Raw genomic sequence first — 16,159 nt, 5'->3', positions numbered from 1 at the left:
AGTCGGTTTACCTATCTCCTTCCACCTTAAGAAGCAAACACTTGTGTGAACTGTGCATTGATTCCTACATACTTGCATATTGCACTTGTTATATTACTTTATGTTGACAATATCCATGAGATATACATGTTACAAGTTGAAAGCAACCGCTGAAACTTAATCTTCCTATGTGTTGCTTCAACACCTTTACTTTGATTTATTGCTTTATGAGTTAACTCTTATGCAAGACTTATTGATGCTTGTCTTGAAGTACTATTCATGAAAAGTCTTTGCTTTATGATTCAGTTGTTTACTCATGTCATTACCTTTGCTTTGATCGCTGCATTCATTACATATGTTTACAAATAGTATGATCAAGATTATGATGGCATGTCACTTCAGAAATTATCTTTGTTATCGTTTTACCTCGCTCGGACGAGCGTAACTAAGCTTAGGGATGCTGATACGTCTCCAACGTATCGATAATTTCTTATGTTCCATGCTACTTTATTGATGATACCTACATGTTTTATGCACATTATATGTCATATTTATGCATTTTCCGGAACTAACCTATTAACAAGATGCCGAAGAGCCGATTCTGTTGTTTTCTGCTGTTTTTGGTTCAGAAATCCTAGTAAAGAAATATTCTCGGAATTGGACGAAACTTTCGCCCAGGGTCCTATTTTTGCACGAAGCTTCCAGAAGACCGAAGAGATAACGAAGTGGGGCCACGAGGCGGCCAGAGGGGTGGCCGGCGCGGCCCAGGCCCTGGCCGCGCCGACCTAGCCTCTGGGCCCCTCGTGTGGCCCCCCGCGTTGACCCTCCGCCTACTTAAAGCTTCCGTCGCGAAACCCCCAGTACCGAGAGCCACGATACGGAAAACCTTATCGAGACGCCGCCGCCGCGAATCCCATCTCGGGGGATTCTCGGAGATCGCCTCCGGCACCCTCGCCGGAGAGGGGATTCATCTCCCGGAGGACTCTACACCGCCATGGTCGCCTCCGGAGTGATGAGTGAGTAGTTCACCCCTGGACCATGGGTCCATAGCGAGTAGCTAGATGGTCGTCTTCTCCTTGTTGTGCTTCATTGTTGGATCTTGTGAGCTGCCTAACATGATCAAGATCATCTATCCGTAATACTATATGTTGTGTTTGTCGGGATCCGATGGATAGAGAGTACTATGATTATGGTGATTATCAATCTATTGTTCATGTGTTGTTTATGATCTTGCATGCTCTCCGTTACTAGTAGAGGCTCTGGCCAAGTTTTTACTCTTAACTCCAAGAGGGAGTATTTATGCTCGATAGTGGGTTCATGCCTCCATTGAATGCGGGACGAGTGACAGAAAGTTCTAAGGTTGTGGATGTGCTTGTTGCCACTAGGGATAAAACATTGATGCTATGTCTAAGGATGTAGTTGTTGATTACATTACGCACCATACTTAATGCAATTGTCTGTTGCTTTGCAACTTAATACTGGAGGGGGTTCGGATGATAACCTGAAGGTGGACTTTTTAGGCATAGATGCAGTTGGATGGCGGTCTATGTACTTTGTCAAAATGCCCAATTAAATCTCACTATATTTACCATGTCATGTATATGCATTGTTATGCCTTTCTCTATTTGTCAATTGCCCGACTGTAATTTGTTCACCCAACATGCTTGTGTTTACTGTTTTCTTTGCAAACATCTTCCACTCGATACGTTTAATCCTTTGTTACAGCAAGCCGGTGAGATTGACAACCTCACTGTTTCGTTGGGGCAAAGTACTTGGGTTGTGTTGTGCAGGTTCCGCGTTGGCGCCGGAATCCCCGGTGTTGCGCCGCATCACATTTCGCGACCATCAACCTTCAACGTGCTTCTTGGCTCCCTACTGGTTCGATTAAACCTTGGTTTCATACTGAGGGAAAACTTGCCACTGTGCGCATCATACCTTCCTCTTGGGGTTCCCAACGGACGTGTACATCTACGCGCATCAAAGGGTGAGACCATCCGGTATGGCATACCTTTGGCATACCGGGGGTCATCCCCCCAACATATGTGCTTCAATACAATAATCTCATGAGCTGCCTTACATGATTGAGATTCATATGATGATGCTTGTAATCTAGATGTCATTGTGCTAGTCAAGTGAGTTTTACTTATGTGATCTCCGGAGACTCCTTGTCCCACGTGTGTAAAGGTGACAGTGTGTGCACCGTGTGGGTCTCTTAGGCTATATTTCACAGAATACTTATTCACTGTTATGAATGGCATAGTGAAGTGCTTATTTATATCTCTTTATGATTGCAATATGTTTTGTATCACAATTAATCTATGTGCTACTCTAGCAATGTTATTAAAGTAGTTTTATTCCTCCTGCACGATGTAATGGTGACAGTGTGTGCATCCGTGTTAGTACTTGGTTTATGCTATGATCATGATCTCTTGTAGATTGCGAAGTTAACTATTGCTATGATAGTATTGATGTGTATTATTCCTCCTACATAAGCATGAAGGTGACAGTGTGCATGCTATGTTAGTACTTGGTTTAGTCGTTTCGATCTTTCATGCACTCTAAGGTTATTTAAATATGAACATTGAATTGTGGAGCTTGTTAACTCCGGCATTGAGGGTTCGTGTAATCCTACGCAATGTGTTCATCATCCAACAAGAGAGTGTAGAGTATGCATTTATCTATTCTGTTATGTGATCAATGTTGAGAGTGTCCACTAGTGAAAGTCTAATCCATAGGCCTTGTTCCTAAATACTGCTATCGCTGCTTGTTACTATTTTACTGCGTTACTACTGCTGCGTTACTACTGCATGTTTACTTCCCGCAATATTACTACCATCAACTGCACGCCAGCAAGCACTTTTCTGGCGCCATACTACTGCTCATATTCATTCATACCACTTGTATTTCACTATCTCTTCGCCGAACTAGTGCACCTATTAGGTGTGTTGGGGACACAAGAGACTTCTTGCTTTGTGGTTGCAGGGTTGCATGAGAGGGATATCTTTGACCTCTTCCTCCCCGAGTTCGATAAACCTTGGGTAATCCACTTAAGGGAAACTTGCTGCTGTTCTACAAACCTCTGCTCTTGGAGGCCCAACACTGTCTACAAGAATAGAAGCACCCGTAGACATCACGGCCTCTCTTCTCTTTTCTCTCTTTTGCTTAAAAGCTTTTTCCTCTTTTTGTATTTGGTGGCACTTACACTCTTTTGTGTATTTGTATGTATGATGGCACTCGCACACTTTTGCTCTATTGTGGTACTTGCACTCTTTTTGTGTTTTTGGCGGCCTTTTTCTCGCACTATGTTAGCGTTAGCCTTGCTTTTGCTATTTTGCCACTCGAGGTTTGCTTAGAAGCTTGACTCCACACTACACACACACCTCACAATCGGGGTCACGTGCAATGTCTCGCAACACTCAATAAGCAATGCTCGATAGGATAGATCGCAAAAGAAGAGGGGTTACAAGGTGGGGAGCAAGTTATACGTAGATGAAAATGTTAGGCGGTGTCGGAACACACAACTTGCAATGATGGCGGTGGTGTCAAGAGTACGGTTGCAAGTTCGGGGTGCCGAGGATGTCGTCGTTGCTTCGGAGCTGCGGGTTAGTTTCACAAACAAGGCACTCAAACCGGAACAAGCAAACACAAGTTAGGAGAAAAGTCGGGTCAAAGTAGCTTGGCGTCGATGGCGGTGGTATGCCGGGGGTGATATCGGTGAGCTTGCGGCGGCGGTGGTGGTGGTGGGGCAGCGGCGGTGTTTGCCGGTGGTATGCCGATGGCGGTATCGGTGAGCTTGCGGTGGCGGCGGTGGTGGTGGTGGTTCCGCGGTGGTGTTTCCCGATGGTTTGGGAGGGTGGCGGTGCTTGCCGGTGATTTAGGGGGGCGGTGGTGTTTGCCGATGATTAAGGGGGGTGGCGGTGCTTGCCGGTGATTAAGGGGGGTGGCGGTGCTTGCCGGTGGTGGAGAGGAGTGGTGGTGGTCGGCGGTGGTGGGGTGGAATTGGTGGTGGTGGCCGGCCTTGTGGAGGAGGAGCGGTAGTGGAGGGTGGAGCCTCCACCCGGAGGTACCGCTCGTGCACGGGTGGAGCCTCCACCCGGAGGTACCGCTCAGCCTTCTTCTCTTCCTGGGAGCTCACGTGCACACCTCTTTCTCTCTCCTGTTCTTCCCCAAATCCAAATCCAATTGACCCAAAACTCGAAAATCGAAGGAATTTGTGGATAGAAAGTGGGGGAATTAGTAGATCAACACTAGAGACACCAAATCCATGGACCAAAACCACTCAAAACGCAACCAAATCGCAGGTCCATCAAAAGGCAAATTAGGGCTATTTTTTGGGGATTTTTTGGGAAATTTTTCAGAGATGAAATTGGGTGGGTGGGGGTCAAATTCGCGGTAACCTTGAGCTGCTGATACCATATGATGTGGTCTAAGACCTAGATTGTGGCCCAATCTTGCGAATTCGACCCAAAACCAAAAGGGGAAAAGAGGGGAAACGAAGAACACGACGAACGCGAAGAACACGAGGACACACGCACGCACACCAACCCGATACAATCGATACTTACCCCCGTGGCTCGATGGACCACGCCAATAGAATCACCCACGGAAGAGACCGCGGTAGAATTCCGAGGTGAGAGACCGGTGTTGGAGACGGAGATCGGTGAGGGAGAGAGAGTGCACACACTAGAATCTCACTCACAAATCCAATCAACAACAAGGGTGGCCTTGATTACAGAGGGATGATACCCTAGGGAGACAAAGCTCAAAATCTATTCTAAGCTAAATCTTGTCTAACCCTAGCAATTGGGGATACGGGGGCACATATAGGCCAGATTCAAGTCAAGGGTAGTTTAGGTAAAGAGCTACTTAAGTTACAGCCACATATTCTAAGATCAATGGCTCAGATCTGTAGAGGCCCCAAGTGCGAGCGGAGGTACCGCTCGAAGTACCGCTCGAGGTACCGGAGAGATGCATCAATTGGGCGAAATGTTACTGTGAGTCGGGCGCGCTGAGCGGTACCACGGCCGGAGGTACCGGCCAGAGGTACCGGAAACTTCACGCAAGCATCCAGGGCCTTGGGGCGCCCCAGCGGTACCCAGGCTGGAGCCTCCAGGCAGCGCCCTGTGGAGGTACCGGCCTGGAGGTACCGGTCCTGCCTCTCCCCGCGAGGTCGCCTTGGTGCTGCTGTGCACCGGCCGGTAGTACCGGCCAGGAGGGGCCGGTACTACCGGTCCTCCATCCATGCGCGCAGCAAGTGCTGCCGCTGGCCTCCTCTCTCCTTCTCTCTTCTTCTCTTCTTCTTCTTTCCTCTTCATTTCCTCTTCTTCTCCCTTGTGCAAAGTGTGTTGTGCCTCTACCATTCCTTGTTGACGTTTGTACCTAATGATACATAACATATCGGAATGAGGTAGCACTCCATTCAACATTGTATCGAGATCGAGGGTAGAGAGGATTGAGTTCACCTTGCCATGTATTGCTTGGGTTTGTGTTGTCGGTCCACTTGGGGAACTCCTTGTCCATGGTGTAGTTTCATCCTTTGGCGGGGCTACATCACTAGGTAATCAGATTCGATGCTAATAATGATGTGGGATGCAAAATACCACTGACGAGTCACGCCAAAAGCAGAACTAGTAAACTGCGGCTCTCATTTTCTAATCACAGGTTCAGGTATCGTAAAACGGCTGCAAGCTGGGGCGCAAAGACGAAGCCCCGAAAGTAAGCAGAGACAACCGGAAAACGAAGCCGATGGAAGGTCTAGTGGATTCCCTGATAGGAATAAAGAAATCGTGAGGTCACTCTCCAAGTCTCGCTCTCCTCTCGTCTGCTTCCCGGGATGCATCCCCCTTGGCTCGCCGTCTCCAGCCTGTGTCCTCTCAGCCACTGGCTCTCTCGCCGCGTTTTGCCCCCTGCGTCTGCGCGCCACCACCTATAAGACCAGCTTCCGAAACCACTCCGCTCAAAAATCTCATAGCACAGCAAAAACATTTCACTTCAGCAACCTTCGAGGCCAAAGAACAGAGACACTGGGACGGCGCTAGCACCTGTTGCTTTGTGATTCGGATCAATTGTCTGTTCGCCTTCAGAAGATGTGTCCGATCAAGAAGGAGATGAGCGCGGAATCGGGCTCGCCGTGCAGCGTGGACTGCTACTCGCCCTCGACCTCGTCGCAGCCGGGACAGCAGAAGCAGCTGATGGCGTGGACGAAGCGGCCGGCGGGACGGACCAAGTTCAGGGAGACGCGGCACCCGGTGTACCGCGGCGTGCGCCGGAGGGGCAATGCCGGGAGGTGGGTATGCGAGGTGCGCGTCCCAGGGAGGCGCGGGAGCAGGCTATGGGTCGGCACCTTCGACACTGCCGAGATCGCCGCGCGAGCACACGACGCCGCCATGCTCGCCCTCGCCGCGGGCGATTCCTGCCTCAACTTCGATGACTCCGCTGAGCTGCTCGCCGTGTCGGCATCCTCCTACCGCAGCCTCGACGAGGTGCGCCAGGTTGTCACCGAGGCCATCGAGAACTTCGAGCGACACCACGCGCTGGGCGAGGAGGACGCCCTATCCGGCACGTCGGCGTCGACGCCCTCCTCCTCCTCCTCCGTCACCGACGACGAGACGTCGTCTTCGTGGGCCGTGGATTCGCCATTCGAGCTGGAAGTCCTGAGTGATATGGGCTGGGACCTGTATTACACGAGCTTGGCGCAGGGGATGCTCATGGCGCCTCCGACCGCAGCTGCAACGCTCGGTGATTACGGCGAGGCCAACCTCGCCGATGTGCCACTGTGGAGCTACCAGAGCTAGTTTTGTTCGCGCCACAAATTTTACCCCTCTCCTTCGGTGTCGTCTTGGACAAATTTTGGTTCTGTACGGTCACTGCTTGCAGTTTCTGGTAATGTGATTGTGCAAAATGAGGAAACAGAGCATGCTTTTCACTGTCGACTTCCCAAAGTTAGTGATACAGATTCTGTTGTATAGAACGACCAGAGCTCATGACTGGGGAATTTTTTAGCATCATCTCACCTACATAGATGATGAAAACTTCTTTTCCTTTCGAAGAGAAACTTACTTTGGGTGATCAGTAGTGCACGTGACAATCCTTGCATTCTTCCAAGAAAAAAAATCATCAAAGGAAAAAATAGGTAGTCCTATTCCGCCAAACTCATGTGGGCCCTTGGATCGGCATCTAACGGTACATGAAAAATCCTCAATTTGTGTGGCAAATGAGGTCTTCTCTTTTTCTTCTGTACATATGTCATGGTTGGAACCCCTTCTCTGGGCGACTCCTTCCTAGCACCAGCTGCCGACGTCTCCCATCTCCCCTCGTATTGCCCTCGCCCGTGGCGCCTCCGGCAAAGCCAGGGCGGGCTCCGGTGAAAGCGGTGGCAGGGCGTCTCTTGGGTTATTGTCTTCTCTCTAGTTTCCTTGGAGATCGCGGTGATTGGAGGAGGATCATGGATGCCTTGATCTAGATATGTGGGGTGGTGATGGGGGGGGGGGGGTGAGGCGATTATTGGCGGGGGTTCGTGGGCGCTCGGCAAGAAAAACGCTCCACTGCCAATGTCTTTCTCCCTTGTTTCAGTGGCGCTGTGCTGACACGGCATATGGCGAAGCGGTCTTGCGGCGGCAGGGGCGTCCTTGTGGCCTAGCTCTACGGACCTACGGGCAAATGGGCATGAGACTGGCTCCTTCCGTCGGTGCAGTTGACGGTGGAGTGCTAGGTGGGCAACCATGCAGAGCTCAAGGTGGTCGTGTGATAATACTGGTGAATACCATACTCCGGCGACTGTTGGAGCCATCGATGGAGCCTCCCGTAGACAATGTTACCTTGTTCAAGGCGCCAGTGATGTAGCTCGCACACCCGCCCAAATCGCTCCGGGGGGAACCCTTGAAGGGGAACGTGCATGTAAAACAAAACAAAAAAACGCGTCCTTCTTAAAATAACAATGCTCATGTTAAACAAAAAAAAAACGCGTCCTTCTTAAAATAACAATGCTCATGTTAAGAAATATCGATCCTCTAACAACAAACGAGCTAGTCATATTTAGAGGCAAGAGTAGGAACTTTTTCTTTCTTATTTATCTCTCTACACGTTCCTGTGATCTATTCTTTGAATCTCATATTTGAGGAACACAACAGTTAAAGCACAAAGGATAAACTTTAAAATAAACATGGAGTTATAGATAATAAATAACTACTATTGTTATTGCCCCTAGGTCATAACTCCTTTAACCCATAGATTTGGTTCCGATTCGGATGTTGCCTACCGCCGCTCTCCCCCTTAGGGGCAACGTGTGGGAGTTGGATGTGGATTGTGGGGCCAGTGGATAATGGTGGTGTTCGACTAGGTGGAGTGACGTGTCATTGACCACGTTGATGACGATGGGTCTTGGCAGTGTGGTGCTGCGGAGTCTCAGCAGCGAATGCTTCTTGATGGACGAGCACATGGCGGTGGGGCTATTTGGCGCCGTGGAGGCATCGACGGTAGATCTACCGAGGATTATGCGGATCTCTGTCATAAAGATGTTCGGCGGTTCGATGGCGGGGACAACTTCTTGGATATGTGCATGAGGTGGTCGCTGAGGCCCTACTACTGTGATGTGTGCTCCTAGTTCGCCGTAGGGTGACTCGGTGATGTCCCCGGTACCTTGCTGGTGGGGCATTGTAAGTGTTTTTTGGGAATATGGCCCTGATGGCATTATCTGCCCTCATTGTCGGGTTTGCAACCATTGCATGGTGGTTTCAGGTTATGTGATGTATGTTCTTGCGAGACTTCTGTTGAATAAATTTTAATAAATGTTGCATACATCCCTTAAATAAAGAGGCCGAGGGTATCAACCTTCTTTTTGTAAAAAAACTATATCATGGTTTGAGGCTAATCAAAGTTTCTTGCCATGCAAAACTACCTATTAGCTTGCTTCGATAGCATATAGCGGAAGTTCGAAACCTAGATCATATGTGACTCCTCATTTGTTTTCAGTTTTAGAGATATATCTAGACACTAATATGGTAGGATATATCGACTGTTCCTATGTCCACCAATCTATTTGAAGACAATTGTATTGTATTAAGCATCTTGTTGATGTGCGTAGGTTCATATGAAAATAAGCCATATGCAACAATCTTGTAACAGTGCACTAGTAGAAAAAGGGGCTTCCTCCAAGTCTTTAGTACCGGTTTCCTTACGAACCGGTACTAGTATCGGTTGCACTGCCAAGGCGCCTGCAAACTTTAGTACCGGTTCGTGCGAGACCTTTAGTACCGGTTCGTGTCACGAACCGGTATTAAAGGGTTGGCGTCAGCCGGAAAACCTTTAGTACCGGAGGTTTTCCTGCTCCCCACGCACCTACCCCCCCCCCGTGGATCGCCTTTTTTGCTTTGTAAAATACAAATGAAAATGATAGAAAATTAAAAAAAATGTTTTCAGATTCTTGTATGTTATGCAACCTACTATTCGGTGAAATTAAGAAATTCGAATTTTGACTTTTTTTGTAAAAAAAAAGTTTGAAAAATGGTAAAACCGCATTAACTTTTGCATATGACGTCGGAAAAAACGTATAATATATCAAAATCATCGTGGGAAAAAGTTACATCCGAATTCACCTGGGCCTTTACCCGGTTAGCCAATTTTTAGATTCTCAAAATTTCAAATAAAAATATGGAAGATTTTAGGTTTTTTCCTGAAATTTAGAATTATATATATATATTTTTTAAAATTAAAATTAATAATTATAAGATTTTTTGAATCCCATAATATTACTATTACTTTTAGCAAATTATAAAATTTTCAAATTTTCAGGTTTTAGGTTTGGCAAAAAAAATATTAACAATTTTAAAAATAATTAAAAATAATAGGATTGATATGATACTTTTGTTTATTTATTCAACATTATTATTACATCATTACTTTTGTTTATTAAAAGAATTATTTGGAATTTAAACAATAAAGAAGTGTGACATCAACCAACATGTTAATATGATTGATATGATACTACTATCAACAACATGCGCGCGAAGCCTTGGAAGTGGAACGGGAAGGAGCTCGGAAGTTAAGCGTGCTAGTGTTGGTGTAGTGTGAGGATGGGTGACTGACCGGGAGTTTGACCACGGGTAAGTAATTTGACTAGAGATTAAGTGTAGTTAGAGACTAACGGAAATACTAGAAATTCTAAAGAAGAAAAAAGAGGGAGTGAAAAATAATTAGAAAAAAAAGGATAACAAAATTAAATGAAATAGTCTTTAGTACCGGTTCGTGTTACGAACCGGTACCAAAGGTCTCCAGCCCCGCGGGCTCCTCCGTGCCCACGTGGAGGCATCTTTAGTACCGGTTCGTAAGGAACCGGTACCAAAGGTGGGAGGCTTTAGTACCGGCTCCAAAACCGGTACTAAAGGCTAGTGTGAGGATGGGTGACCGACCGGGAGTTTGACCACGGGTAAGTAATTTGACTAGAGATTAAGTGTAGTTAGAGACTAACGGAAATACTAGAAATTCTGAAGAAGAAAAAAGAGAGAGTGAAAAATATTTAGATAAAAAAGGATAAAAAAATTAAATGAAATAGCCTTTAGTACCGGTTCGTGTTACGAACCGGTACCAAAGGTCTCCAGCCCCGCGGGCTCCTCCGTGCCCACGTGGAGGCACCTTTAGTACCGGTTCGTAAGGAACCGGTACCAAATGTGGGAGGCTTTAGTACCGGCTCCAAAACCGGTACTAAAGGCCCTTTAGAACCGGTACTAAAGGCGGTTTCTCTACTAGTGGTGGTTCTATCGAATTTCCAACCAGTATGTACGAAGATAATATTCTTGTGCTGCGCATATGATACAATGTAAAGAACAAAATCACCGAGCATATTACCCTATATTTTTATGCTCATTCTTTATAAAAAATTACAGAGATAAACATATTGCAACATAAATCATGCGACAACCTTGCTGACCCCTTCGCCAAAGTCGTTCCCAACGTTAACTTCAACATTGAAAAGTATGTTTACAAAACTGGTGTGCGATGACTTTGAAATTCACAAGAATCAGTGGGAGTACCTCATTAAATTTTAAAATATTCAAACTTTACCTATTTTTTCTTCAGAAGTTAACTCTCAAGGTTCTCATCGAGGTTTTTCATGAGGCAAGATCAACTCAAGATTGTATGTGATCGAACTGTCCGAACAAGTATAGACTAAAACAAAATATTTAGGATAAGTACAAGTTAACAATAGATAATCAAATAATAAATAGTATTGTGCTATGAGCATATAGACATGTGTGTAATGATGAGAGGACACCAAAGCAAAAGCTCCATGTATTTAGAGCATCCCCAGCCGTTGGGGCTCCCCAGGCCGAAATCCGGCGCTATTTAGCGCCGGATGGATGTATTTTTTGGCCTGGGGAGGCCCATTTTCCCAGTGGCGAGCCCATGGTCGACTTCACCCACCGCGTGCATAGCGACGGTGTCGCCGGGAAGGGCAACCGTCGGAGTGCCCTCGTCGCTTTGAACCGCCGTAATGGTCCGCGAAGTGGTCTGGAGAGCCTAAACGCCTCGTCGGGAACGGTCGAAGTCGCCTCGAAATTACAACCGCCGTAATGGAGCATGAACTCCGAGGAAGAGCAACCGCCGCTCTCTTCGTCCAGAGAACTACATATACGGTTTCGAACGTCCGGCGCCATTCATCTATTCTCTCGTCCACCATCTTCTGTCAACCATGAGCGACTGGTCGTGGCCATCGGACACCGACAGCGAGGGGAAGCCGCCAGGATGGCGGCATTGGTGGGATCGCGTTGCATCGTCCAGCAGCGACGATTCCCCCCCGCCGTCCAGCGAAGAAGAATGGGACGACGACGAGGAGGAGGACGAGGAGGAGGCCGTGGAGCAGGCCGTGGAGCCGGCCGTGGAGCCGGCCGTGGAGCAGCCCGAGGAGCAGCCCGAGGAGCAGGCCGAGGAGCCGGCCGAGGAAGAACCCGAGGAGCAGGCTGAGGAGGAGGAGGACGCAGAGGCGAAGGCGCCTTCCTCCGACGAGGAGGTGACGAGCCGGAAGCGCCGCCGCCACGACGATGAGGCGGGGCCATCTAGGAAGAAGTAGTAGTTTTAGTTTGTTTTTAAGTTTTTATATGTAATTTTTATGTTTATTCGAACTATATATAATTATGTTTATTCGAACTATATATAATTTGACTGGGAATTCAAATCTTTCGTTCGACGATGGTCTTGCCGTAGATCGGGAAGACAAGGGTTGTGCCGTTGATCGGGGAAGACGAGGGTTTTGCCGTAGAAACCCATGCCATTGTCGCCGACAGTCGGGGCCACCAAACGTTTCCCGCGATTTCGTTTCGTCCGGAGTCCCCGAGCGCTCCCCGGGGGGCCGGGGATGGCGTGGGATCGCCGGATGAAACTAGGCCCAAATCCGGACGAAAACGAGGAACCGGGGGCGCGACTGGGCCGATTTACGCCGTCCGGATGTAAAAAACGCTCGCCGGGGGCCTGTTCGGGGGGACGAGTGGAGATGCTCTTAATTCTAAGTGGATGTGTGAATCTCAAAATATTTTTGAGATATCCTCACAATGCCCATGATTAGCAAGAAGACTTATCACGCTATGTTACTCATTTACTCTCTATATATGTAGGATAACCTCCCTCCGGGCAGTTTAAGCTGAGTAGATTTATTGATCCGTGCTGCGTTTTAAATAGGATCCGGCCAATTTCACTTTATTTGCAACTGTCACTTGCTATGTGTCGGTGTCGTCTCTCTATTTTATAGCACCATTGTCTTTTCCTTTGTGGCTATATAAATAGTAGGAACTAGGAAGCATCCTTGATCAACAATACACCAGTTTCATTCATTCTCCCTCAACTCTTACAGCTATGTCCATGTTTTAAATAAGCAGTGTAAAGTGCAAGTTAGCTATAAATGTTACAGATGTTAACCTTACTAGTAGCTGGAGCGCCCCATGGGGCGCTTCCTAGCCGGTAATGTGCGTCCCAATTTGGACAATTGCACGTGGAAGATGCATTCAATATACAAGTTACCAAATTCAACAATTGAAAAAAAAACAGTAGCATATCCACAGGTTTAAAAGCACAAGCATGTAGTAACAAAGGAAAACTTATTATCCATGTCTCCAAAGATAAATCATATAGTAAACAAAAAATACATAAAGAAATTAGCATGAAATGTCAGAGATCACTCAGATAGTCAGACAATGCAGTACAGAGTAAATTAATCAGGATCGAATCGTTTCCGAAAGAAGCACCACATCATTAGTATTTCAGATCAGTACCATGCCATACATTCAGGATTTTCAGTTCAGCTCTAACAATATTTCTAGTTAAACAAAGCAAACTACCAACAGCTACTACAATTACAAAGGTATGCAAACAATGCAATCTAAGATGAGGTGAACTCAGTGACGGCCTTGGTGACCTCATAGACAGCGAGAAGAGGGATGGGGCAGATAGAGGTCTGGATCTCCTAGGAGGAGATGGTTGGCTTGTTGTTGTAGTGGACGCGATCGGTAGCCTCGCAGACGAGCTCCTCAAAGATGTTGTTGATGAACGAGTTCATTATGGAGATGGCCTCCGCCTTGCAGGAGATGGAGATGTCAAGGGTGGGCCTGCTTGAGTAGGCCTCCACACTCTTCTTTCCCTTCTCTTCCTACCCCTCATCTAACTATCAGCATTATAGGAGGATCTTCTCTTCTCGTTAAGTTTGCGAGCTGAACAAACTGTTCATATGCATGGGATCATATTTTCTATAACCTATATAGACTCTGCTTAAATTATAAATCCAAGAGAGGTCAACTCCCAGCACTTGAAGGACACCTTTAATATTGTAACACTCCGCAACAAAGAGTAGCCATTTAACTGTACAACCAACCAAAGGGTTCTGTTTTCAAAGAACTGCCTGACATATATGCATTACTTAATTAGGAGCCAGACATAAAAGGGTTTGCCCACCTAAACATTCCCAAAATGCAGCAGCAGTCTCGTCTATGAGCCCACCCGATTCCAAAATTTGACTACAACACTGCTCTAAAACTATATTAATTAGAACGGAAATAACTAATATGCAATTTTTTTGGCTTATTGAAGAATCAAGAAAAAACATGTTGCACATAATTCAGAGACGCATTTCTACATACAAGTAATATCTAAGCTGAATATGCAATTGGGAACACTAACAGTTCAACAACCCAATGCCAAGAAGTACTAAACATGAAACTATGCTAATTACTGAGAACCAGTAACATACAACTTATATTAGCTATTAATGGAGTAAGCGCTTGTAGTAATGATCTGATACCTTTATGCTGCAAGATCAGGGGTTAGAATTTGATAGTTTGTATTTAATCATCAGAAAATTGACAGAACATTGGACATTCCATGCATGTTTATTTATCTGAAAAAGATCAGAATTTAGGCAGAAGGCATTACAGAAAATGAATACATTGCAAGCTCAAGGTACTTCAATGCTGAAACTGGTAGGAGCTCACCTTCTCCTTTTTTCAGTAACATTATTATACCTGATCTGGCCTCTACCGTCCAACTGTTCTAATCTTCATATCATATACCCAGCAGAGGCAACAATCTCGATTTGGGTTATTGTCTCCCACATTCAGTCACAAATTCTACCAGGAGGTAACATGTATGCTAGAGATTTCAATGATTTAACTTTCTTTCTTTTAGATAAATAGCCAAAAAGAAATATTGAAGTGCATGAGCATGGTGTTATTAGCGGCATGATGTGCTACCAAAAGGACAGGGTAGCAGTGCAGAACAATCATTTTCAGAAACAAACGGAAATTAACAACTAACACTTAATATATATGTTATGATTTCAAAAAAACACTTAATACATCTTGGCAAAAAAGGAAAACATATTTTTGTGCACATACAAGCTATGAATTTTGCCTCCTACATAGGAACATATAGAATGGATGCTTACAAAAAAATTGGATGATATCAGTAAAAAGCTATTTGAAATTAAACTATTAAATGTGAAGCAACACGAGCGAAATGATACCTGAAGCAAGAGCTCAGTTCCCGTGTTCCTAGCTTCAAGGATTAAAGGAACATGACACATCCCCTTGAAACCTGCATTAGGGCTACAGACTAATGTACTCGTTTACCAAATTTTCCATATTCTTGGCTAAAATATTTATAAAATACAAAAAGGAACTGGAAAAAATAATGTATGTTAAGCTGCTGACCTTTGCTAATGGAAGAGAGGAAGCGAGTTTATCTAGAATCAATGGAGGCAAAGGGCTAAAAATATGGTGTTGCACAAAAGGCATGCTGCAAAGATTCGAACATGTTAGACACAGAAATAAAATAACAGGAAGGTTTTATGTACAAAATGGCAAGCTGATATAGTAACAAATAACTCCAAATAGCTTCATTCAACAAATAGTAGTTGTAATATCAAGACATATGTTTATCTCAAAAAATAAAAAGCTCTTTGAAGGTAAATTCTTTGTCCATACCATCAATGTCCTAGACAGTCCACCCCTCATAGCACCTAAATTATCACCTGCTCCCCGCATATATTCACAAGCCAGATAATTGGCTGTTGTTAGTGCATTTCAAGGGGTGTAGAGTGTTTAAAATATGTTTAGGGCTTGGTATTGACAGATCAAAGATTTTTTAGGGGACATGCAAAACAATATGTATCAACTACAGGAATTTTGGAAGTAATAATAAATAAACATAAAAAGCCTGGCTAATAAATATATAGTGTAAATACCAAATTCAGAACAAGCGTGACATCCTCCATTGAACCATTCTCTTCAAGATCACGTTTGTACGTACAATGAAAAAATTGTTCACCATTACCCTGGTAGATGAAGAAAATTAGATCAATCAACAAGCAATGATTCAGTTAAGGGAGAAAAAGGTCCCCATGGGTAAATCCGAACAGATCATCACCTCTGACAAGACTACCTGCTGAATCCGAATAAGAACTGTTTGAGTAATAACCTACACAAATCTTGCAGTACACTGTCGACCCTGTCGTGCAAAAAACAAAACCATCTATATTAGGGTCTCCTCAGTGCTTACAACCAATCCATATGGGAGAAATGAATGCCTAAAAAAAGAAACAGGTAACTTTCTCATCTTCGCCTCCGATGCTTGATGCAAAGGCTGTACCTGAGCCGTTGTTGCTGTTGAGGAAGGGCAACAGACAGGCGCTGAGATCGTCATT

At 45.6% G+C, this 16,159-nt stretch overlaps 1 protein-coding gene across 1 annotated transcript; it reads left to right on the top strand.

The window, feature by feature from the left end:
- Nucleotides 1-6,065: 6,065 nt before the first annotated feature.
- Nucleotides 6,066-6,888, top strand: LOC124657793 (dehydration-responsive element-binding protein 1A-like). Its single transcript, XM_047196300.1, has one exon. The coding sequence runs from the start codon at nucleotides 6,066-6,068 to the stop codon at nucleotides 6,771-6,773; it is 708 nt and encodes a 235-aa protein (XP_047052256.1). The 3' UTR covers nucleotides 6,774-6,888.
- Nucleotides 6,889-16,159: the final 9,271 nt, after the last annotated feature.

Source organism: Lolium rigidum, chromosome 5 (assembly GCF_022539505.1).
Source record: "Lolium rigidum isolate FL_2022 chromosome 5, APGP_CSIRO_Lrig_0.1, whole genome shotgun sequence".
Taxonomy (NCBI): Eukaryota; Viridiplantae; Streptophyta; class Magnoliopsida; order Poales; family Poaceae; genus Lolium; species Lolium rigidum.
Note: the sequence above shows the minus strand (reverse complement) of the source record. Positions and strands in the feature narration are given on the sequence as shown.

Coding starts and splice junctions, on each gene's coding strand:
- LOC124657793 (XM_047196300.1), top strand. CDS start 6,066: ATGTGTCCGATCAAGAAGGAGATGAGCGCGGAATCGGGCTCGCCGTGC.